The sequence below is a fragment of the Dermacentor albipictus genome, chromosome 10, assembly GCF_038994185.2.
Source record: "Dermacentor albipictus isolate Rhodes 1998 colony chromosome 10, USDA_Dalb.pri_finalv2, whole genome shotgun sequence".
Classification (NCBI taxonomy): domain Eukaryota; kingdom Metazoa; phylum Arthropoda; class Arachnida; order Ixodida; family Ixodidae; genus Dermacentor; species Dermacentor albipictus.
The window spans coordinates 95,140,603-95,167,142 of record NC_091830.1 but is presented as its reverse complement, the minus strand read 5'-3'; the positions used below and the strand labels follow the sequence as shown (position 1 = coordinate 95,167,142).

General features: G+C 46.0%; 1 protein-coding gene across 1 annotated transcript in view; it reads right to left on the bottom strand.

Moving 5' to 3' along the window:
* Positions 1-1,683: 1,683 nt before the first annotated feature.
* LOC135909572 (lipase member M-like) overlaps positions 1,684-26,540 on the bottom strand; it is a 40,496-nt gene continuing 15,639 nt past the window's right edge. Inside the window, exons 4-9 of the mRNA XM_070526873.1 lie at positions 20,224-20,401; positions 17,525-17,617; positions 13,108-13,260; positions 8,013-8,084; positions 5,254-5,322; positions 1,684-3,845 (exon numbers count right to left, since the gene is read on the bottom strand). Of these exons, the coding sequence (XP_070382974.1) occupies positions 3,591-3,845; positions 5,254-5,322; positions 8,013-8,084; positions 13,108-13,260; positions 17,525-17,617; positions 20,224-20,401 (820 nt within the window). The 3' untranslated portion in view covers positions 1,684-3,590. The remainder of the gene's footprint in view (positions 3,846-5,253; positions 5,323-8,012; positions 8,085-13,107; positions 13,261-17,524; positions 17,618-20,223; positions 20,402-26,540) is intronic.

Sequence of the window (26,540 nt, the reverse complement as noted above, 5' to 3'; positions counted from 1 at the left end):
TAAAAGCAATGTTTCCCATTCGAATTATTTAATAATTTCATGCGCACGGACAAATGGCATGCAGATAGAGCTCTGCGGAAGCCCTCAAGCGGAACAAGCGGATTTCCTTTGTATGCCTTCGTGTTAATCCGGTGACAGCCTTTCACGTGTTAAAAAAAATGTGAACAATGCTTTTTTTTTTGTTCAACTCGCCCAATCATATAGAACTCTTCATAGATTGAGCGCCCAATATCTGCAAACGAGGGCGTGGTGAACCTTCCCTCCTTTCTGGTTTGTGCGAGCCGGCGGGGGTAGTATAGCTTGAATGTGCTGCCGTCTTGTGGTACGGAACAATTTCAGTATCATCAGCTTGTTCTGTCAATTCATTGCGTGTGTTGTCAGCTCCTGTAAGGACATTGTGAAGCCACTGTGCAGACTTTGGCTGCACTAATAAGTACAAATAAAAGGGAAGGTCTTGGCTGCGCAAGCATCAGACGTTCATCACCAGCCGCAGCATGTGGTCGTGAACTATTTTGGCTGCACCGGTTCCCACTCGAGGAAGAGCAGCGGCGTCTAGGGATTACTAGGGTGAATTGTAAAGAAAGCTTCTAACCATATGATCGCTTGGTCTCAGAACTTAAACATAACATCAAAGTGCCAATCGCAAGGCAATTTTCGTAAGCCATCGGTGTCCTTTTGACGCATTTCAGATTTACAATGCTGGCTCTACGTTGGGCCTCCTGTATGAGGCCAATAGCGTGGCTCAGCACAGTGGTCCTGCTGATTGGTAAAACAATATATGCATGCATAAACAGCATAATCATTCTGCTATGGCATCAGCTCTTTGCCCAGAGAAGCAGTTATATCGAATCAACCCGCATGAAAGAATCGCAATTTAAGCCTCAAATGCGAATTATTACAAAACTGCATGTAAGTTTACCAAGGTTAGTAGGTTTATGCGCCACATAAATTGCAGTAAACATCCGCCCTCTATTTACCTTTTCCAGCATGTAGGCACGTGCTTACGGGCAAACAGGAACAGATCTCACTCGATGACTGCGAGCACTCGCTGTCACAACGCTGTGGCGATGAAGAGCGGCAGCGCCAGCGAGCGAATTTCCCCTTTGTGCTGCCTCTCGCTTCAACGAGCACCAGTCGTGCGAGAAAGCAGCACAAAAGAAACCATCAACCGTCCCTTGTCGACTGACCTTTGCACCTACCACAGATAGGGCAACCTCCAAGATAGGACACGCTGAGCGGCACCATTACGCTGCCTCGGCCGTAGTAGAAGAGGAGACGCACGCTATCTTCCCCTCCCCCTCCCCCCCGACTCATAGCGCACGCTCATCTCCCCACTCCCCAACCCTTCCACACGTGAGAAAACAGGACGTCTTCCCTACCCGCCTTCCTTGCTTGCGCGGGAAGACGCCAGCAATCAAGCCACCATCCTTGTTGGCTCACTGTCGCACGCTTTCCCTCGCACTTACAGCATACGGTGCGTGGCCGCGATCTTATTGCGCTTGGACTTTATGCGGAACCTCACGGTGACATCGACGACGATAGCGTAGAGGTCACCTGGCGTGTCTATATGGTTTATATCAGAACAAATAGTAGGCGTTTTATGACGACGCGATTTCCGCAAAACGGGCAAATGCATCGGCGAAGACACGCCGAACCATACTGGACACACAAATGCTGTTATTACTGATCAAAAATATTTTATTTGGCAAGAAGAACAGCACTTAATTATTGAACTAGTCAAGCAATGTATTTACAAATGAGTTCGAACACTTGTCGAAGTAAAGACCAAAACGGCACGAACACTGTACAATCGTCACGTATGTTTCTTCAACGACTCATTGCGGCTAATTCAAAGCCTTAGTTAAACTACAGGAAGTATATCATGAAAGGGTCCATTTGGTGAATCGAATCTTTGTGCACAAGCAACAGTTTTCCGAGGTAAGTGGAAGGTTCAAACACGCGCGCAAGTCACACATTCGGTGGTCTGTCTGCAGCAACGGCAGCGAAACAATCGGTCATGTCGAGCCACATTAGTTCACTACGCCTCGCACAATCTTTTTTCACGTTGGCAGCGACACGGCATATGCAGTCGTGTCAGCACGAAAATGGCCAGCGACTGCAGTGGAATGTATATCTAACTTACAACAAGATATTTATACCACTGATACGCCAAGGTATTGATACGACCGGATCCGTTACATGCATAGGTAGCGGTACAAGGCAAGTAGATAACTTTTCAGGAAGAAAGAGTGAAGAAACGTATAGAAAAATTCCAGAATGAAAAGCATGTAACAGCATATCTGAGTGACATTAGGTGACTATTTTTCACCACCCCGTTTCGAAGGGAATGAAAATAAGTCGTCATCATAATGAAGGCACCCTCGACAATATGGTGTATACCAAATTATTTCTTTCCTCTCTATCTAGGAATCCATATATTTTTAAACAGAAATGGAGCAGCACGACAAGTTGCATTGTCTAGTTGGCTAAATTACGCAATCTATTAACCAAATGTCGAGTTATTAAATTTCCCAGAAGCTGAAATTCGAAAGTTAAGCGTAAGAGTAGTGAAACCACGTCTGCTGAAAAGAAACGTTGAGATGTCCGTCCCCTAAATATGTTGCAATGCGTTTTCGTTGCAGTTAAGGCCATCACAAAATGTTAGCGAGACGCTTTTCTTTTGTGATACTGTAACCGGGACGCCAGTGTAACTGCAACACCAGTCTAACTGAAACGCCAGCACATTTTAAGTGCGGCAATATCCAAAGTACGGCTAGTCATGAGACTTTGGCTAAACAGGCATTACTTGAGAATTTTTCGCCGTCACCTTTACTACTAGAACACGCATCTATCATCTAAAAAATTCGGCAAAGACAATTGTGACTGCTTATGCGTGGGAATGCGAAAGCATCACACCGTTTATAGATATGGGAACATCATGAACACGCTCATTGCACGTGTGAACGCGCTCTTGAGCGCACGCACTACACACAAAGCCAGTCGGAACCATGGAGCCGCCGTGGCCTCGGGGAAGCGCGTGCAAGTCTCGCCCACCGCAGGCCTATGTTCACATAAAGGAGTAAGTGTACCACATTTCTTTTTCAAAGCCAATATTGTAGTTTGTTTAGAGGAACCTCCCTGAGAAATGCGATGTCAATCTGACCCTTTTTGACGTGCTTTCTCTCATCGCGCCGTCGGCCATATTTAGTACCATTCTTGGGTCACGCCAACGCCGACGGATTTCCGGGTAATGGGGTACATAATGCATTGGCAGTAAAAGTTAAAAATGACTTGAATGTTGGCTTGAATAGACAGTTGAAAATCTCAATTTTTCGTCAAAACAATTTTCACGTCTTCGAGAAATCAGCCTAAAAAATTCAACAGCACCATCCTGTCGCTGACTATTTTTAGGAAGCCTATTCCAATAAAAAAATATATTACTACTACCACTCGATATAGCTGTTCAATTTATGGGTTCCCGTCCTAATGTTGAATTAAGTTGACATCCCTATATCGTGAAGCTTGTGTGAGCTACTTTATGTGCTGCATAAAAAAGCTCCTCCCACGCTTCACTTCGTGTGCGACTCTAATTACGGCCCATTAAAGAGCACCCAATTATTCATGAAGTCAATGAGTGGCCTGTACACGAATGCCGCTGCCTCGGTGCCTAAAACAAAGTCCAAGTGCGTGAAGTCCGGATCTGGAACAATGTAGTCGAACACGACATTCGGCAGGCTTCGTCGAAGCGTGGAAACATCCTCAGGGTTGGCGAAGAAGTCATTCCGAGCACTAAAGAGGGCCACTGGCGCTGTAATCTTCGAGAAGTCGTAGGCTGGGCTCTCCACCTTTAAAAAACGACGCCCAAGCAGAGACTAAGATTTACATCACCATTGCAGTAATTCTGCAATCAAGCACTTTTCTTTGCTGGACTTATACACTGTCATCCTGCAGTTAAATGGGATGTAGTATACCGTATGAGAGGATGGCTTCTATTCGAATACTCCGACATTATGGCGCAAATACGCGATGTCATGCTGTTTATGGCGTCTTCATGCATTCCGACGCTTTTTCTCCACGGAAGTGCACTTTCAGACATTGCTCAGTCAACTAATTAGCTTCGAGAATAGTTCGCAAAATCTACGACCCCGCAGAAGGGGCGTTCGTGAGTTTGAACGCGGCGTCACTATTTTCTTCTCTTGACACTACGTTTTTCAATGACTTTGTGATTACTATAAAATTCGGTCATCCAGTATCGCAGGAGTGTCTACCCAACGAATTGCATCAAACATGGCAGATGTAAAGTCTGCACTTTCTAGCTTTACCTTAATTTTCCCCTGCTTGTCCTGCTCCTATAAGTACGCCTATGTTTTTTTTTTATATACACCGGGATGCTGGCATAATTTGTAAAGATTGTTTTCTTCGCGAGCAATAAACATGGTAAAATTTTAGTGAGCTCACGTAACTCACGACTTTTAACTTCATTACAAAAACATTTCACGCACGTAGAAAGCGATGCATCTCTTACCGAATCGTACCGAATGCTACGTAAAATTTATCTCCAAAAGTGACATGTCGTGTTTGCCAGTCACAGGCTCCAATATTACACGAATAATTACCAAAATCCTATACTTGCCTCCTGTTTCGGGGCCCAAACTTATCAGATAAATTAAAAAAGATAGTACGAGTAATTAATCCGATGACACTACTGATAATACTTTATTTAAGCGCGGGAGGAGCTTGAGTTGCAGATTGGTGCATCCGTCAACTACATCGAAATATATATTATTAAGACAACATACGAAATGAAGAGACCAAGTTCCAATTTCGTTCTTTCCCTCACATACAAGACCACCGATGAACTACTGAGCACGATAAGGAAGACCTTTTTCTCATAGATACTAATAGAATAGGCACGGTAATACATCAGCTTTGCAGCTAGAACAAGCGTACAAACAACATTTAGACCACGTTAGCTTCCATGATGACCGCTACGGAATATAACAATAGCCTCTATTCACCGATGACCGAAATCGCGAGGGTGCAGATCTGAGCATATGCCGAGTGCTGGCACTGACGGGAATGCAGTGAAACGCGTTATTACTCGGCAATGTTCACCTTCTGCCTATGGTGTCTTGCCACCGTATGTTAATTTCTTTACCACCCTGGAGAAATGCGCGTCTGAAACATCTTCATGAAAACGAATAGCGTCACTGTCACGAAACATTACGCAAGAAATGCGAATACTCGTGTTACCGTGCCATACAGGTCCAAGTTCCTCAGCGGCCCGTAGTTGTACTTGACAAAGTTCCTGGCTCGAATGATCTAAACAAAGGAAAGAGAAACAGTAATTTCAATATTGTGAAGATTTCTTTAGAAAATACGGAGTTTGTATGCAGCAAGAACATTGGATATTCTCAAAGTGCACCAGATGGTAACGTGTGGCGACATTGAGGCGCCAATAAGAACGCTGCTCCATCCTTGCGAATCATCCTTGTGCACTTTTTCAGAGGACTTCCCGCTGTATCCGTGACTCGCGGTCATATAGCCGCTAACGCCGTTCGACTCGAAGCCCCTTTTTCGTTGCGGATGTGGAATTTTATTGGATGAAGCTTGAAGAACAAGGAAGTCCATGGTGGTCGATTTTTTTATCCGAAGCATTGTACGTCGAGTTAACGCAGTTTTCATTACGCATCTCGATGTTTTCATGGACCGATCAGAAAAATAGTGCAGCCCCAAAATGTATGTGCCTCTGGAAAAACTAGGCATGCGCCACTGGGTTCATGCCAAATGTTATTTACGAGTTAGTATGTGCCGCTCTTCAGTGAGTCTCTTTGACGTCAACTTGGGTCATGAGGTATCGCAACAACAAACACTTACGTATTGACAACTAACTACCTGATGCTTCGAGACAGGCAGATGTCAAATCGAGTTCAGTCTGCTTGACAGTTGTTGTTCACAACGGTACGCAGTTACGGACCATGAAGCCAGGAAAGGCACAGGAGAACTGAAAGTTATTCGTTATGTTTAATCAAACAGGGTAGAAATAATCAGGCAAAAGGAAATAAGTGAAAGCAGTCAAAGAAGACAGCTCGCCGCAAGCGAGAATCGAACCCTCATCACCCACGTTACGCGTGCGGTGATTTACCAATATAGACTACCCGGACTACCATCATCCCGTTCACATTAATGAAGTACATAGACGCAAGACTAACCCTTGCAGGGTTAAGCAGCACCCACCGTGACCAGGCCGCGTAATGTGACATGCCGCAGCAATAAAAAAAGACGATCAAACGCACGGGCTGATGTGTCATACTCCAACTCCACCGAATGGAGCGGCCTATGGACCAAAATAATGGTCGCCTTACTGTCTCGCCCCCATTGCATCGCAGCTCTTCCAGAGGTTTAACTCCGCTACTGCTTCGACCGGCGATGCAGTGTTACTCGGCGCCACCATGGCTGCTCAGCGCGCCTGTTGGTCTCAATAAAAGCAGCCGACAGGCACCTTGACAGTAGAGGCCCGCCGACAGAACCGTAAGAAAAACAGGTGCCCCCGCAATTCATTTCTTGCTCTACGGACAGACTTACTGTTCGAGAATCAGGCAGTAATAGCAGTTGGTACTTTGCCTTAGTGACCACTACAATATCATTTTCTATTATTTTTGAAGATGCAGAACAGCGAATTCTACTCTTCATTGAGGTTTGGCATTATGTCAACTGCCGCATTCCATATACGGCGTCCCAACTAGCTTTAGCTAAAGTTTGAAAATATGCCGTAGCACTGCTGGAGAAAGCCACAAAATCCATGTTGTTGGACGTTGTATGGAGAAAGTCACACTATTTATTCCTTGGTTTTCTATCTAATTGCTAATTTCGGCCAAAAAAAGCTTACCAACTGCACAAGTACTATGTTTTAAGGCAAAACTTCCAATGGATATGTTGCATAGCATTCTGGAAAACATATAATTCAAACAGTTTTTTACCTTTTTTTCTTATTAAGCAATCACTTTTTACGCATCGTGAAGAAAACCCACAAACTAAAAAAATTAACTCGTGGCATTGTCGCTTCCTCACCGTAATTGCAGTCCTCTCGAACGTGCCACGTTTGAACGAACGGCACATTTACCCTGGTTTCCTGCCCGGTCTGCTTACCCCTGTCATGGACCGCCACGAAAGAGGCACATTTGTGGAGTTAATCGTACAGTAAACGCCCGTGCCACTACCTAAGGTAGAGGAAACCAGGATAGATGTGCAGTTCGTGAATTATTATTCAATAAATTTGTCCTCATGCTACTTTTTATACAACACAAGTGATTTCTTTCTTTTGTCTCTGTAATACCTTTATATAGCGCTGAATGTGCACAGCTTATAGAACCTCGGATTTCAAATAATATGCCGGTATGGATACCGTTGCTGAAAATAAAAGCGTGCATTATTTAAGTTCCCAAACGGAGATTCAATGCGTGTGAATGCGTGTGAGGGCACGTTTAGTTCGTCACACATTTCTTTTTTTTTTATTGAACACCGTTAAAAGAGTTCGAAAATAGGGGCCACCAGGGGATTTGATTTCTTTAAGTCACAATGATACGATTTGACGGATATGTCTACAAGTTACACTGACACATGATCATCATCATCATCATATTGATCATTTATATTCCCTTAAAGTCCTCAATCAGACATTAAATAAGAGTGGGGTGTGGCAGCATGAAACATTGCAATGCGTGATATTACATAAATGACAACAGTGAACAAGAAAAAAGACGGAATTAAAATACGTACTATAAAAACAAACACGCACAGAAAAGATATTGTTAGGGGGCGACGGGGGAGAGATTTCAGTCCTGACGTTCATTGACTAGTGTTTTAATAAAGGTGTTTTTTCCCGAGCGAAAGATAAAAACACAGCCAAACATTTAGGTAATAAGAAGGGCTGTAAGGCTATCTTAGAATTTTTAGCGATTTCGCTCATTGACAATAGACAATACGAGCACCTTAGTAGTCTTTGCACCAACCTGAGCGTACTGTTCGACGTTCCTCTTGGAAGCACCCGAGGGCAGATGACTAGTGTAGACTGCCAACCGTGACTGTGCACAAAGGGAGCAATACATATTATTATATGCACTGACTTCAGCTACGAGACAACAATCAAAAATCTCATCAGCGTAGGCTGATTAACTGTATATACAGTGTGAAACAAAAGTGTGTCAGCCATCCATAAAGCTTGACTTTTTACGCGTCACAAATGTGGCTGAGGTACACCGCTGCTCAGGAGTACAGCTTTCGCGAATAGGAATCAGCTATTCACTCACTAACTCAATCAATGGATCGATCGATCGATCAATCACTTAGATGTTTATCTGAGTGCTATGGAGCAGCTACGGAGCATTGGTACTGGTGCACTTAAAAGTTATACGCAAAATAATATGCACAGACACGAAAAATGGCGCAGACAAAAGAATGTGACATAGGGAAACCCAACACGAAGTGACGGGCGTAAAAGATTGTTAATCCTACAACACGATTAAAGTTATACAACACTATATCAATAATTAGAATAATCAATCAATAAATCAAAGAAATGTTTACTATGGTGCCCACAAACACCTTTCTACTCGTACACTTAAAAGGTGATACGCAAGATAAAATGTACAGAGGAGAGAAATCGAGTCAATTTGACAGGGAAACAGAAGTGAGGCAGCGGGCGTAGAAGGCAGATAATATTACATGATTATCTACATATATATGAACCACAATAAAAGAACTCTGAAATATGTCAATTAAAGCAGGTTACTTATTACGTTACTTTGTCTGTTTTTTTTTTATTAAGCTATAGTAAAGCCTCTAATGAAACAAGGCCGCGTATAAAACGCGGAATGCTGCCTGGTCGTTTTGCGGCAGGGAACGTTGCACATGATCGAGATGCTTTGGACAGTGTATAATGCCATGGACCACCTTATCGAGGAACTGGTCTGATTTATGTCTTCATTTCAGAAGTGCGAGTCGAGGTATCTTTGGTATGGTTGGACTAAGGTCACCAGAACTTTTCTCAAGTAATGAGAAAAGTTCAACCTTCACTTCATGTTGATATCCGGGCCGGTTGCTGCGTTTCTCTGCTGGCAGGGTAAAAGAAACAATTAAAGCCGGTAGAACTTGCCTGCCACAACCAGAAAAAAAATCACTGCGCAGCACGCAAAAAGTATTGAGATTCCAGAGACAACAGATCTAGAACGTTGCCACAGCAGTACTCAGTGAAATTTAGCTAATGTGAAGCAAGTGGCATCTTTTAGAAATATAAGAAGAATACTTGGATACAGTAATAGTTTTCCATGTAATTGCGCGAGCAATTATAACTCCAATAACTAATGCTTTGTGGTTATTATGCGAAATTATAATGGTTTTCACTGATACCAGGATAAACCTAAATGCTGCGGGATTTACGTTAGGTGCTACTTAGAATGCATGAAGAAATAGCTGCTCACCACCTAACAATGCATTTCTATTCAAGCAACCTCATGATCGCAACCAAGATCCAAGCGACGAACACATTATATCGCGCTATCAACAACGATAAGGATGCCACCAGCTTCCTGCTTCCACGAGGAATAACTTCGATCACTACGAAGTGCGTTATAATATGGAGGAAAATACAAAATAGATGCCATTTTAGGTAAAAGTCAAATTTCACTTTAAGCATTCACTTTTGTGCATGCGCCTCGAACATCTTAGCAGAAGATGTATACGTCTGCTGCGTCACTCATACGTCACATTCCTGTTGCCCCGTCTTTCACCGCCTGTTGTTCTTGCCGCTATTCGCCAATATCATACTGTCGCCGAGCCTACCACGAACCGGTTTCAAGGAGCATGAGTTTAGCCAGACAGAAGAATCACTGAGACGGTCGAAAGCGTCGTCGGAGACATCGACGTGGAAGGATGCACACTACCACATTTCGTATTCATCAGCTTGACGGACAAAGGCGTCGAGTCCACTGCAGACAGATGGGCAGCGAAGTTCAAACTTGTGCATTGCGCGACTTTAGATACGAAAAGTAGCCTTACTCTCGCGTGACATTTAGAGGCAACAAGAGACGGGATGTCAGATAGATTGATGCTCATCGCCTGCAGTCACTAATTTGCCGGCTCGTTTGACTCCGGTTCACTAGCAGCCAGCGACAATACGGAGGTTCGATGACGGTGAGGAAAGTTCTCAAGTGACGCAATCTTATAGGTACTGACGGCGCCTGCCGCGCACACAGCCTTTTTACGTTGCAGATCAACATGTAGGGAATTTCAGGCTGGCGATCAGAGGTGAGTTGGTCACGGAGAGAGCGCACTTCCGCCCGAAGAGCAGCAGCGGTTTCGGTGTGGTGAGTGTGGTCCCGTCCATTTTCCGTCCGATTAGGTCATTGCCCTCAAGTAGCACAGCCACCTCCTCAGGATGAAAGAAATTCTCTCCAGAGCGTCGAGAAGGCGATGCAGTGGGGTGGGCTGGCCGCAACGTTCGCTTGGTGTGGAACCAGTCCCCCTTGCGGAAGCAGGGGAAGCGACCGTCATGGGGGCAGCCCCTCTAAGCATTGCCATGTCTCCATCTGTCGGCATTCACGCAAGGATTGCGCACTAACGGACACTCACCGTACTTCAGCTCCTGCTGTTGTTCGTCGGGCAATGTGATGCACGTTACGTGCGCATGAATTTTACGCTAATCGCATCTGAAGTATTCCTGCTTCTCAAAGAAAGGTCTCGAGCACCTAACGCAGCAGCCCCAACTTAGCGCCATAATAGTATTAATATTATTACTACGAATAATGTTCGTTGTGTATTACATACGTAATGTTATTCCATATTCCACGCTTTGCGCAGGCTTCAGTCGTGTGAACAATTTGTGAACACTTGCACATCATCTGCATGGCCATAACAAAATGTTGATTTTCAAGTCAGGTCAATTCAAGTTTATTTACAACATCTGCCTAGTACAGTGTTGAAGACCACCCCGGCAAGGAATGCATAAGAGTACAGCTTGACGAGGCAAGGTGGCCACCACCAGGCAACAGCAGTGATCATAACGTGGAAAAATAGTTGTGCCGAAACGCTAACTTCGTTTAGTACAAATAAGTACTTCAGAGGTTTCTCTCCCCTGTGCATCAATATACCTGCGTACATTTACATTCTATGCGCACATTCAATCACGTAAATATTCACGATGGTTTTCCGTAAATCACCAGATCGCAAGTAAAACAAATGCTGATACGCCCATGAAATGCAACATAACTTTGATGATCATACATCTTGACATATGATGACAAATATGATACATGATATGTCATGATATTATTACGCAAATCCAGATCAAGGAAACAAGATTACACGAAGCAAAAGACTATTAAAACGAGTGTACTTGAAAGTCCGTACCAACCTGTTGAGCAATGCCACCCAATAAGAAAGCACCATTTCACCAGAAAACGAAATATGTTCCATACGTACAGTGCAACACAATATCATAATCCTCACATATGCGCGCTCTAGAATATGAAATATAACACGCATTACTCTAGTGCTCAACTATAGCGGCATATAACTAAATTGTGTCCAGCGAGACATTTTGAAACGTTTGTTACTGTGTTTATTTGCCTGCTCACTTTATTATTCAAGTGTGGTATAAGTATGGCGTTTAATTTGTATGTTTTTTGTGCGTGTGTGATCGCGTCACCAGGTTGCGAGCGCAGCGGGCCTCCCTCTCAGCCCTATACTTTCTGGACATGAAACCCCGTATTTCAAATAATTAGTTTCTTGTCCTTTTTCCTCTTGTTGGCTTTTCTACCTTGCTTTCTCATGCTCAAGGTCATGCCAGCCATACTACACCCCTTGCTACTGGTGATCTTTCCGGCGAAACCTACAAAACTCACTTCTTTTTCCACAGTTTTGTAAATAAAGTTGCCGTTACTGGCATCGCACAAGTGCGACCGACGCAATGGCGTTCATAGACATTGTGCATAGACGCCAATGAAAAGAACGTCATGGGAGCAGTAACCCTGAGCCCCAGGAAGCATCCAGTTGTCTGTAGGATAGATGTACTATGCCAGAAAAAAAAGCTCGCTTGCTCAAATTGCGATGCGCCTTTTTTAGACGTCTTGAAATGAAATATATGTGCGCATCCAGCAGTGATGGTTAAGTGGCTGCGACGTGGTACTCATAACTGCGACGTCACGCCTTGGATACTCGGCCGTGGCAGCCGCATTTCTATGGGAGCAAAATGCACCACGCTTTTGTGCTTAGATTTAGTCGCGCGGTAAAGAACGCCAGATGGTCAAAATTATTCGTGAGTACCGCATCAGAGTGCCACATTAGAATATCGTGGATTTGGCAGAATAGAACCCAAGACATAGAAGAAATGTGTCATGCCTCAAGCATAGATACGTATCTATTTATTTCCCTTTAATATACGCGGTAACTGATTTGTAAACTTATGATTAGCTGTAAAGAAAAGGTGTTGAAGATCTGCTGGCTATTGGTTTGTGGCACTACTACGACTTGACATTGTATTTCTTGCACTCTTCATTTTTCTGGAGAAAATCGGAAGTCGATCGTTTATTATACACATCTGCATATATCAGTGACCCGTAATTCCTACCTAATGTTGACTTTGTAAATCTACACCTGTCAAGGCTGTCGATACCTTTTTCCTGATTTCTGTGGCAATACATTGTACGGGGCAGACGTCTTGCGGTCGCCGTACAGGGAGCATTGAGCTGTTTTTGGATTTTCATTGTCCTACGATGTAACAAATTTTGCTTAAACAGCCAAATTCTGGGTTTCAACTCAGCGAGGTGTAGTTACATGCTTTTCGACAATAAACACGAGAGCGCATGCCGCACAGTACACGCAGAGTACTCTGACGAGCAGCAGACGACTTTCGCAGACGACGTGCAAGCGTGATCTCGTGGTGCATCTGCTAGATGTAGCAACTGCGATAGTGCGTTAGCCGATTACCAGAGTTTACTCTGCGTGTTCCGTGCGACTGCGCGCGACACCTCCTGCCGTTTTCGCTCCCACAAAATTTCTCACTAATGTAATGCAGCAGGCAGTTTCTTTCACGCCAATTGATGTGCCTACCTGGTTGACTTGGTTGAAGTTAACGCCGAAGAGGAAGAACGTGGGCAGCGCACAAGCGTAACGCAGTGGTGACTCGCACAGGGCGTAAGCAGCGCGGCGGAACCACTCTGGCCGCACGAGCAGCCGACCCCGGTTGGCAACGATGGCCGATGCCTGCGGAAAGACCAGCCTTCAACTTCGACCGATACGTCAACCACTCATAGTTAGCACTGCATGCGATAAATTAGAGTAATAGCACAATCACTTTGTTATAACATAGGGAGCATAGTCTACTATGGGGGCCAGGTCTTCCAGAGCTTTCTTCGGCGAGAACATTCGTTAATATGAGCATGAAAGAATAAATTACTGTGCATCGACCTTTTGTTCGGTATGGCTCAGACACTAAAGCTTATCGTATGTTTGGTCACACTGCCATTACGGTAACGATAACCAAATTTGCACCTTGTTAATTTTTGTGCACATGTACACTACAGATCTCGCATGCTAACAGAGTAAACGTCTACACTGTACTGCTGCTGCCATATTGTCGTCAGTCCCCGTTATAGGGGTATTACTCAAGTTCGCGCGTGCGCACCTGACCCTTCTCTGGATGGCACAGCGCCGGCGGAGCGGCAGTCGCTCGCTAGCACTTTCGCTGCAGCCCTAGCAGTCAGAGCTGTGACCTCTAACCCGCGGTTCGCAGTGAGTTGCGACCACGGCGGGTTCAGGCCAGGGGGGACAGGGTGAGTATCGACCTAAGGTGTTTATTCACCTTAGAGTACAAGTATACCAACTGACAATAACAGCAACCACACATACAAATACAACACAAAACCACCGCGGCGGAGCGTTCCGCACGTCTGGGGCGAAATAAACCGCACAATGTGGGAACCACTAAAGAGGCTGATAAGAGTTCAGCTCACCCAGAGTGGATCCGCGTTCGGGCCCTAGGGCGGTCAGTCACTCACAAAGGCCGAGCGCAGCAGTGGGACGACGTACGGCGGTCTCAGCAGCTGAATTGAGATGCGGCCAGTCGCAAGCTCCTCAGCCGAAAGACAAAGATGCATCGGGGGAATAGCGCTTCTCCCCGAGCGGCGGAGAGGGAGTCTCCCCGGTTCCAAGAAAGGGAAAGGAGGGAACGGGGTGCCCCGACTGCAGCGTCGCGGCCTAGCGCGAAGAGCAGCGGGAGCGGCGAAGGTGCCCTCTCCCCGCTACCCTCCGCGAGCGAGCACGTGATTATCGCGTGATAACCGCGTGGAAGCTCCGGAGATACCGGGATGCGCGTGCGATCCCACACCGTTTAAGGAGTGAGATAGGCAAGGACCTCATTGCGCATTAACACCGTTGGAAAAGAGCGCCATGCGTTGACATTCTTACGTCTGCCCTCGTCTCTTCAGCGCTACACATAATCCTTGTATGACAGATCAATTATCGCGAATTAGTTCCTTAGATGCACTGAGGTTAAACAATATGACCTCAGTTGGCTACCCTGTTCTGGGGAAAGGAGAAACAGAACTGAAAGATGAGGAGGCGTGAAGTTCACACCGTGCAGACAGGCACAGGCAACGAAGCGTTCATTTTAGCAGTCATACAGGCTGGTGCAGTACTTCTGCGGAACCAACATTCTTGTGGATATTGACACGTGAACTCGTTTATCTTTTACGGGTGAGCGCTTTTGCCGTCTAAGAAATGTTATCGCTCAGCGCAGGACGCGTCTACACGTCTACATGTATCGGAAGTTTCTAGAATGTTAGCGATGCTCTATCCGCTGTCTGTTGTCACCGAACCTTGTGTAATCTGATTGCATGCATGCGCAAAGCGACTGGCGTAGAACTTCATCGAAGGCACGCGGGTCCCAGCGATTGCTCTGGAACATTCGACGACTGACCTATAAATGCCGGCGCGCTTGACTCGCTGATCAGATTTTCGACGGTCGCCGACTGTGTTCGCCATTTTCGTTGAGGATTGAGTGTAGCCTGTTTTTCTGGGCACAGGTTCGCCCAATCAAGTTTCGCCATTCACAGTTTTCTTGCTGTGTCCTCAACTATCATCACCACGTGACATGACGCAGTTGCACGAAGCTGCGGTATTTGATGCTTCCCTTCTCTAAAAGCCTACTGTATAATCTTCCCAAAACTGTCCGATGAGCAAGCTAGTTATCTTATTACAATGAGCGAAACTTTAGTACACCGGATGGCTCTCTGGCCTGCGGAGAGCGAGGGGGATGGATTGTTTGTTTGGAGAGCGAGAGAGCGCTCTCCAAACAAACATTGGAGAGCGAGGGGATGGATTGGATTGTTTGTGCAGTGTTCTTGACAAATTGCACCCAGTATTGTGTGACGGGTATGTGGCGGGTATCTACCCCTTTTACTGGGCCGATTCCAAAGATAGTGCAGTCTAAAGATGTGTGCCATTGCCCTGGGTTTGCATGGTTACCTATGTGTCGCTCTTCAACGAACAAATTTCAAGCAAACTCGTTTATATAGCATTGGGTATGCGCCGCTACCTAATGAACTACTTGAGCACAAACTTTACAACGAAAAACAAGACCACGCGCTGCTATCCGCCTGAGTCCGCAACACGTATTAAATGCATTAACCGTTCGCTGTAGAACATTCATGTGATTCATAAGATTCATGAGAACTATGCTCCATCAAACCGCGAATGCATCGCATTAAGCATGTTCTTTTATGCCCGACGTGTTACAATTGGTACTGTTGGCCGTTTCAATTTGGGATTATTTATAACTATTTATAAAATAATTAAGCGCCTACTCGAAGGTGGCACAGTAATCTTTCTTGACGCCGTTTCAAAGTAGCCTAGAGTTGTTATTTCCTCCCTCATTTGATAGTAAATAAACATCTGGCGCCTCCTCCGCGTTATGGGAAATATATGAATTGATCTGAAATGAAATCTCATATATGGACTCATGGCTTGTCGACGCCGGACAGCGATGGCGTACATAACGGTTACTGTCCGCACGACCGTTACCGTCCCGCATGACCTGACATCGATAATGAGCAGCGCACAGCCAATCTCGATGCGCACATCCTGATGAGCGAAACCCGTATAAATATTAATTACTTTGCGTTACGTTCTTAACTCTAGTTAGGATAATAGCAGAAGCATAAGGATAACACTAGTACAAACAACATAACGAAATCATCAAAAGCAAAATGCAGTACACTTACACGGGAAGAAAAAAAAGGAAATCAATAGAACTCCGCTACAAGCAATAATCCAATGGAAACGAACGAAAGCCTCCAAGTAGCAAGGTGCAATATTCATACATTAGTGTGAAAAACCCGTGTTTGGTGTGTGTAAACATTAACTAAATATACAGACGCTGCCAGTTTGGCTGACAAATAGTTCTGGGTTTCTGCTTTCAACCAATGGGAACCAATGTCTAGGTTTTGCATAATGACAATTGCAGTTGTCGCTCAAGGAAACTGAATTGCCAGTTATGGTCGGGTTCCTTAAAGCTGCTAAAGCAACAGTAAAAGCGAGAGACGACAATCATCAGCCTTCAATTTGAGGTAATCTTATGGCTCAGCTCAGGTACTCAGCTAAACTTGACTGATCACCGGGCATCTGAAACAGCCAATGATGAGTGTGTTTTACCTTTTGCGAGCGGCGTCTGACATCAGACTAAAACGCCCAAGGAGACGAGGACGGCCGCTTTTCCATTGCGTGTTTTCGGTATTGCGTCGCGTGCCGCTCGATATAAGGCCGAACCAACCCTCCCAAAGCTAAGCTTTACTGGTGTTACACTGCCACTTCGCACAAATAATGGCAAGCTTAAGTGATAAAATTATTGAAATCATGTGCGTTGGTCAGCAGTTGAAAGGCGATAATCGGACCGCACGATGACCGGCGCTTTTTTCGTAACCGGGGAAGGGAGCGTTGGGTGATCAATTGGGGAAACAAACGCAAACAGAATGTGTCACAAATGTTGTCGCTTTCGTTGAATGCCACAATGAACCAGCTCGGCGTTCGCAACACCCAACGGGGGTGCGAAAAACGTCTCCATGCACTGTGAGTAGCGTATTTGAATCGCCTGTGCGCTGTACGTATACAATACGCTCGCGCTTACGACGTTTGCCATATTATAACTAAGATTTCATATATCTTGCAATGGACAGCGACTGGCAACATAAAGGCAAGAAGAGAAACAGTACCCATGCTACAGCAGCGCCATTATTTTTCCTCAGAATTGCGTAAACCAAAGGCGGCCAGGTATGGAGACAGCATAATTCTCGAGAACGCAGCTTTCTTGGTCAGCCATGGTTTTCAACCCCCCAAATGAATCAAATAGACATAAGAGAGGAAAGAGCTAGCGCCCACTTCTCTCGTTTTATTTTATTTGTGGCGCTAAAAACATTTCTCAACGTCGAAACGAACTAGGGCAACAAGCAGGTCTTCCATGCAGCTTTCTTACCGTGAGAATGGGAGAGATGGGGACTAGAAGGCGCACGGGGCTTCGGATAAATGTCATGTTTGCAACGGGCGCAAGGGCGACGAGCAACAGTATCTGAAAGAACAAAGAAGCGCATTCAGTACGTTCATTCGCTAATTCAGGCTCTATCCCAGGAAAACAAATGTATCATTTAGGTGGACTTGACCGGTTGTACAGTAAGCAAGGTCAGACATCTATGCGCTATAAAATAACCACTCATAATGACTTCTGGCTGTAAGACAATTCTTTGACTCGGGGACAGTAGTTGTCTACCGAAAACGATCTGACGAATGAACAGTTCAATTCTCTACGGAACGTTATGAATATGTTTTCTTTGTGTCTTGTTGCTAGTCTTCTGGAATCCAAGCGATATTTGGCTGTATCATTACACGGATAAGTTTCTAGAGCTAATGCTATTGTGTGCCCTAACAGTCATTTTGCGTGTATATAAGCAGAGTAGTGCATATTTGCGACGATGTCTGTGCAGAACGCTCTAATGTCGACATAAGCACCCGAGCCTGCGGCGTCTATACAAACTCGAGCACTTGCGTAATTCTGGTTTGCATTTGAATTTGTTGCAATGCGGATAAAAGCCAGACAACGCTTGAACTGGCAGAGGCTTTTTTTCATTAGGAAGCACAAAGACAAATGCGTCAGCCAGGAATGACTAACCCTACATGGCACGGAATACTACTACATTGATAAGTCGTTTCAGACTTCCCGTGCCGATCGAGAGTGCGTTACGCCTGCTGTTTTTTCCCCTAGGCTGCTGCCTGTTCTTTGATCCTGGTTTATTCTACGGTGTTTGTTTCCTTTCTTTCTTTTTGTGTTTGTGTATATTCTGGGTATATCCTAATAAAAATTTAGTTGCGAGACAGCGCTCGCGTTGTGCACGTTCCTTCTTCTCCCTTTTCCTTGCGCTGAGGTATCGTAACCACATAAACACCATTTCCCATTTGAGCAAAATACAAAAGAGAAGAGAACTAGAATGTCAGGAAACATAAAACACACAAGCGCACACACACAAACAACAGCAATTATAGAGAAAGCTATTCGCTGATGCTTAATGAGGCGTACATGCCTCATGGCAGAAAAAGAATGCAGTCAGGGAGGGCCATTCAATTAATGATTTCATTGCTTCGATTGCTGTTTTTAGCATCGTTGGTGCAGAGTACCTGATTCCGGTATAGCATGAGAGTCAATGACGAGGTCTAAATATAACGAAAAATAAAACAATGGTTATATATGTTCAGCCCTAAATGTTACATCCCACTTCAACAGCCGATGCACCGGCTGAAGCATGGATTCCCGACTGCACTCAATACAAAGCATTTAACAGCATCAAAAGTGAAACACGTCTGCTCTGCAGCCGTTGCTCAAATACATGTTGATTGAGGAATCCTCAGCGTTTAAATTTAATTTCCATTATATTCTTTTCCAACATCTTCTCGCAGTGCCGAAAGCTTTACTAAATTTGCCACTGTATATCAGAGTACGTGCAACAACGAGTACAGAACCCTTGCTTCATGTCACGGCATTTTGTGTTCCATAATCGACAAAGGTGTCCTTCCTCTAACAAATACGCGATACGGAGATGCGTCCATAATGAGATGTCTACGCGCCTTAAGGGGCCGTATAACGTAAAACTATTCCAATGTGTTTTTATTCCAATCTCGTGACGTCAAATCTGCGTAACCGCCGACGCAAGCATCGGGAAGTAATCCTCAGGGTTGTCTGAACAAACCAATGAAATGCTCCCCTGGTTCATAGAAGGTCACTTTTGTTTGCTTGAAAAACGAATAACATTTCCTGCACAGCGCGGCTTCTCGTATCTAATTGGCTCACAAGAGGCGAGGAGCACGCTGAAGTGGAGAGGAATTCGATGGGGCCGAGCCACTGCACTGAATATCGATAACCGGATGAAGAGGGGGGTGCCAGCGTCTGCGATTGGTCAGCTTTATCTTACTTAGCTTCCGGTGGCTCGTCGACAATCGCGGCGGCATGCAACGGAAGCTTAAGAATTACGCTAAAACGGATCCCCACCAAAGAAGAGTTGGCAGAACGAGGTCGTAAACGAGCCGAAATATAACGAAAATGTTACACGGCCACACAAAAAGTTTGTTTACAAGCAAATAAACCCATGCTCTCCGGCAGAGGCGAGTAGGCCGTGCCGGAGTGATCGGCGGCAGCCATCCTTTATTCCTTTCGGAACGGGACAGTATGCGGCTATTCAGAACAAAATTCAGTTTTGTTCGGCATATTAAAGCATCTTTAACGCGTACGCGTCACTTTGACGCGGTAAGCTTTTGCGGTTCTGTGACGTCGCGTGAGAGGCAGGTGAAGTGGGTGCAGCCCGAAAACTCATGACCAATAGCCGAGGGCTACTGGCAAGAAGGCGTCGAATCAGAAATAACTATTTGTTTTGTTCGGTCAAAGTATGCATAATCAGTGTGTAAACGTCATATCGGATGGGGAGCTATCGCAGTTTTCCTGATGTCGTGTGAGAGACAGTTGAAGTAGGGGTGGTCCAAAAAAGGTTTTCACCAATCGCGGTGGGTCGATAGCAGAATCGGAATAGAAAAGTTTGGAATAGTTTTACGTTATAGCGCCCAAGGTTTAGGAATTTATGTTTTGCCGTTTCGCTAACCTATGAACGACTCCCGTGCCCTACACTTGCTTACTTTGTTGTTGTACTGCGGCTTGTCAGCCAACATCACCCATGCGGCCGTGTTCCCCTGGGAGAATCCCACCAAGATGAGCTGCGGCCATCCCGTTCGTGCCAGCACGTAATCGACCAGGGCGGGCAGGTCCACCAGCCCCACTTCATCCAGACTAAAGTTTGAAAAGGAAACAAATGAGCTGCACACAATTACTTAGACGCGTGAAAAGTGCATGCGCAAGTCGTCATAGCGAATGAGACTTTCCCTATAGAGAGAGTCGATCGAGACGTGTAAACAATGTGCGATATCTGCAACACAAGTAATTTTGGTCATTCATGCGTACGTTGTAAAGAAAAAAGTCTTAAACCCTTCAGAACTTATCTCATCCGCAAGCAATAATTGTAGTCTTTCGTATCCCGTACAAAAATGAGTGTTGATTAACCATTGATATATTGTTGGGGAATTGTTGAAACAACTGACTTCAACAAATTTTCAAGAGCAATTGAGTTCACTCAACCCTTGCACAACAATATTACCGTTGAGTGTTCTCCATAAACAATTTATTGGGTAATTTGTGTTGATTTTTCTAGTTGTTCTTTTGTTGTGTAGCAGTTGAGTCCAGTATACAATAATTAGGACTCGCATATGAAGACATTCCAAACATGTTTTGCGATGCGTTCCAACCTCATTCCTGTCACTTTGCGGCAGCTAGGTTCTTCTTTCGCCTCACTTTGATTAATAGAAAATTATGTTTGACCGATGGGGTGGAATCGAACGTCGGCCGTCGAGCCCGGTACTCTAACCAATAGGCCACGAGAGCGCGCATACTCCTCTCATTCGAAAGCCAGTAAGCTCTGAAATGCTTGGCGTGTGCGCCGCGTGCCACTTCCTGGTGCTGTCGCTATAGCTGGCGCTTTGAAGCGCCTATCTCCGGGACCACCCCACTTTCGTAGCCATTTTCGCTACGTAAAAACTGCAACGTTAGACTAGATTCATGACCGCCCAAGTTCATAACGATTTATTTCTTCGCCGGTGTACAAATGCCATCGTCGTTTTAACATACACTAGATGACATAACCATTGGTACGATCCGAAATGAGCACGTTTCGGGGAGAAGAAGAATGCGAAATTCACTTGCCAACACGGTGACTACGCGCATGTGGAGTTCCCCAAAAGTAGACACGGCGGCAGCGCGAACGGTGATAAGACAGGTGCCGACAGGCGACGACGCTACCTTCGAGCATCGGACGCACTGTGGGAACCGTAGGATGCAAGCGCGCACACGCTACAAACATACACGGGTGAGGTCTTCGAATTTCCTGCGACGTACCCTCTGTCCGTAAAGCAAATATAGTTTTTTGTGCAATGTCCGTGGTACTAGAGATCAAAGAATGAACGCGCTTTGAGATCGCAGCGTGCAGCCGCTATAACCATTGACTTCAAAGAGCTTCAGATTCAGCAACAGCCGCAACAGTATCACAGCTAACCGCTGTATCTGCGGCTGCTCCCGTTCCTCGCCTTGCAAGAAGCACGCGATATATTTGAGCCTCGCCGAACTGTCGTCCAGTCATGTTCCAAGCCTGCAGGTCTCGTATGTTCAGTTAACACGAAAGGGAAATGAAAGAAATACAGGTAACGGACTTTTATTGTGCCTTACTTGTCACCTCGTCATCTGCAAAGACACTACAAACTATTTTAGAAGTTGTATTTTTGTAAAAATAGCAAAACTAGTAGTAATTTTTATTTCTAGGTGGCGCAAGAAACGTTAAGGTAGCGTTCAGGTGCGTATGTGTGCACGCAAACGGGCGCAACCGAGCTTCGTTTTGCCCACACTTTTTCAACAGTACACATGGTTACCGCTAGTTTCATGGGGCTCTTGCATTGCCCAGGGGGCGCTGCGAAAAAGGTGCTAAAAAGCGCCCTCTGCGCTAAAATGGGTCGTACCAAGCTCGGTCGTCTGCTTCGGAAAGCACGTTTACACTATGGACCCGCCACTTTCGGTTGTGTTGTTTCACGGCCTGCAGCGAATATCGGGCGCCGAATATTTTTTCAGGGGTGGCACGCTGCGTAAAGGCAAGAAATTATGCAGTGCCGAATACGTGTACGCCGTTCAAGAATTGGGCGGCGAAGTTTTAGCACCGTGTCAATCGCAAGTGAAGCGAGTCGCGTACGAAGTGGAACTTCAGGTAAGGTTTGCAAGCTCGCTGCTAGATTCAGCCGCACAAACGCGAGGAAATGCTTGCTATAAATGAATACACAGCGGCGATAAGCAGACATCATGTGTATGGAACTGCTCGAGCACACGACGGTACGCGCCGCGATGTACGAACTGCTCGAGCGCACGATCGTACGCGCCGCGACGGCAGCGGTCTTTTGACATGCCGCGAAACGGCGGGCAATCTTTGTTGACTGCATGCCGCTAAACAAGTAGTTATGCCTGCGTTGTAGTAGCGGCCATCTGTCCTTTTTAGTAACTGGTAATAACTGATGCAATGCATATGAGCTTGCACGTACGTGCGAATCGCGCTGCAGCGCGAGCTCGTACGCCGCTCGCTTGATGTAGGTTTTTATGACAGCGCTCGAACATTGATGTGCTGCAATCAATACTGCCTTGCTGCGTTGCCTCAACGTGCTGGTTTGAGATCAAGGATGAGCGCATTTAACTCTCTTAACCTGTGCTGCTCGTAGTGGAGTAGTGAATTGTCATCGAATGAGCCCGACCATTTGTGCTCATTTGCACACACCTGGTCACTTCACCACTTCGCATCGGTCGAATGGTTAATTGTCGCTGTGGCCGGGTCTCGAATCGTGAATTACCAGCCATGCCTGCTGCTATGTCGGTCTGCTGTCGGGACTGTAGGTGCAAAAGACCGAACATTAGAACGCAGATAATCAAGCAAGCTTCAAGACAGGCGAAGCAGTCAGCATGGCGCGAAGTTTCGCTTACTCAGCTCGACGAACTGCAGCTATGCAGCGCGCCCGACGCTCCACTTCGTGAGGCCTTGAAGGAAAACGGCAGAATATAATGCTGGGATTCAGGCCTTCTTGTTCATGGCAGCCCACGACGCAGAAGTAATGACGGTGACGCCTTCTCAAGGCTGGGCTAGGTCTCTCCGGATCGGCGCCACCGATTCCGTCTGCTCCCAGCATTGCGTCCCACGGCACACGGAGAGCCCGTTTTCGTTAAACTATAGGCTGCGGCGAGCTCGCAGCGGGGTCGGCGTGGTCTGCGAGAAGGGACGAGCCTTTTCGCACTCGCAACAGGGCAGAAAAAAGTGCGAATCGACGCAAAACTCGGCCTAGAAACGTGCTTCGCCACAGCCAGGACTCAATACGACCCAAGCTGGTACGACCCAGACGTCGTTTCCCGCGCCGCCACCAGGCGCCGCTACTATACCTCAAACTCCAGCGCAAGACGCCCATAGTCGCATTTTTTGGTCGTAGTATTTATTGTTTACGCTATAAATTAGGTAGTTCTTAAAAATTTATGAAGGTTAGTTGATGCAAAATTATTGCTATTCAATTAGTGGTTCTTAAGTGCCGTTATTTTGTGTTTGAAAGGTTTTTATAACTGAATACGATAGTGAAGCCACGTGAAGCTGTGAACGGCTTTCGGACTCAGTTATTCGGTTGCAGTTGTGCGGTGGTTCACGCCTCGTGCTTCTTGATGAAAGCATTTTCTTTTCGGACATCATGACGCACATTTTAGTGAAATGCTTTAACGACGATAAGTGGGACGTTTATCCCGTGAAGTGGTTGGCTCACCCAACAACTAGTCTTCTACTGATGTGCGAGCCTGACGGTTTTGATGAGTTGCGCAGCAGAGGCCATGATGCCTGTTAGAGAGAAGGCACCCCGAAACAGTCGCAGCCGCACTTCTGAAGATAGGTAAGTAATCTCGTTTTCTTGGGCACGTAGCCTTCTTTTCTATTTTGACATTGACGAGCATGACATGTTAAGCACACCGTTCACTTTCTTGAAGCAAACCGCATGCCCCGGAGCAAATGCGCGCGATACTAACTCTCGCTGCCGCCGTCACTTCCTTTGAAACAATGGTAGGTGAAGAGGCAGCGGCGCCCCATGTGCGTAAAATTGCATTGCTTCATTTGTTCCTGTCTAATAACGTTTCCTTCATTTGTATGAGAGAACACAATTGGAACATAAGGATCGGCTTCTCTGCGCAGTGATAATTTTGTACAGTGGCCACGTCATTTTTCATGGGGGCTCACGTATGCCGTCTAAGCGCTTGTTATCGCGTTCCCATACGTGAGAGGCGCGCTGCCTTTCAAGGTATTTAGGCAGGCACTACGAGTTTAGGAGAACCGCGACAAATAATCGTGCAGCAGGTGTGCAGCTGTGCTACGCTTGTACCACACTCGTACCGGAAGGCAGTGTTGCACTTCACGCTTACGCATTTCGTAACTATGGCGGCCTCCGTGGCAATTTTGGGCTCGAGGTCGTGGATACGATCCCTGCAGCGGCCGCATTCCAAAGGAGCAGAATGCAAAAACGCTCGAGCATTGTGCATTGTATGCACGTAAAATTTTCGAGGAAGTCAAAATTATTACGGAGTCCCCAACTACGACGTGCCTCATAATCAGATCGTTGGTTTGGCACGTGGAACATCAGAATTATTTTTTTTTCCGTAGTGGCTCATCGTATACCATACGGTTAGTGTGATCACCTTTTGTGCCGTAGCGGTTAAGCGCGCCTCGATTTAGTGTTGCGGCTAGTGATGCGACCGGCGCACCGCGAGATATATTTCGCCTCTCTGGGATTTTCGGAGAACGGCCAACCGATTAGTCACAGCTTCCGCGCGGTTACTACACGGATACACAGCGCAAATGAACAGTGTGGTGACGTGGTCAAAGAACACAGCCGGCGACGGGCTCACCTTATCGTCTATCACCGCCAAAACTACCGCAGTAAGCATCTTTATCTAGCGCGGCGGTTTGCCGTTGAAGGCGTACTGTACAATTTTAATAAGCGATAACCGAAACATGCCACCGTTCTCTGCTGCATCTTTGAGTTGGACTGATCCGAATATGCGTTGTTTCCAGAAACGAAAGGAGCGCCAATCGGCGCGTTGTCGCCTCGAGCTAAGCGTCGCACTCGAGCACCGTTTGCGCGGTGAAGAATGACGCGTGCATGAAGCTAGCTCACTGCGCGGACGCTACCGCGCAACGGAAGGGCGTGTACGCGACGTTCTGTACTGAAATCGCGCGGGATGATCGGAGCCACGCCGGAGCGGCTAGCTTCAAAGAAGCGGTACACACATGTTCTCACTCGTACAGCCACGCTCACGCTCGCATCGCTCTCGGCGTATGTTTAGGTCATTCCTTCTACTGGGCTTCTACCCAAAGATTCGATATCTGTTTGGTAAGGGCTATGCACTGTCGCGTGGTCTTTGGTTCTGCGAGAGAGCCGGGAATATTTTCCCCACTGTGAAACATCGCTGTGCGTGTTTTAGCTAACATTTACCGTAGCAACCCATTCCTTCCTTTTCTCGACGGCACTCGTAAAGAGTCGCAAATTTTTACTTGCCAGTATACTGTGTACTTCTATTTCGTCTGTAGTTATGTGCAGTGTGTGGCAGATTCTTATTCCGCGCAATCTCATTTTCTGTCCACATTCCCTTCTCACAGGTTACGTATGCAGTAAATTCCCAGATGCTAAAGTGTTCTACGCCAAAAGCACCTTGGCGTCGTGCAAGAGACACCCGTTGATATGTGGCTGATTCACTAGCAAGCTCGCATCTCTGTTGCCACTCCATCAAGTGGGATTTTCAACTTTTTTTGTGTTGCTCTGTGGTGTACTAGCTGCCGCATGGACGCCGTGAAGGCTTACTTTCTATTTTCTCTGGCGTTTAGTAGTAAAGGATAGGCTACCTTTTGAGGGGAGGCATTTACTTTTGTTTGTGAGAATGTTTACCAGCCTAACCAAGTGATACGTGGGTACTGTAAACAGCAGCACGAACAGAGGCGGACGACGAAATAGGTAGGAGCACACACGAGCGCAAGCTCTACTAAATGTTTGCTTTTGATGACAAAAGTATTAAACGCACTGGTCAACTTGGCAAAGGTAAAAATCCGAGCGTGCGTGGCAGAAACAGCCACGTGCGACAAGAAAAAAATATGAAAACGCCATGTCATGTAGAATAAACGTGCGTGAAAAACGAGAACTATCGGTCAAATCTATTGAAAAAGCGAAATATTTGTCCGATAAGTGATACTACCCAACGGGAAATACTCTATTGATAACAACTTTTTCCCACTAACGGCAACAGATAACTTGGTTATGCAATTGTTTCGTTTGTGATCAATAAATATTGCTGCTGG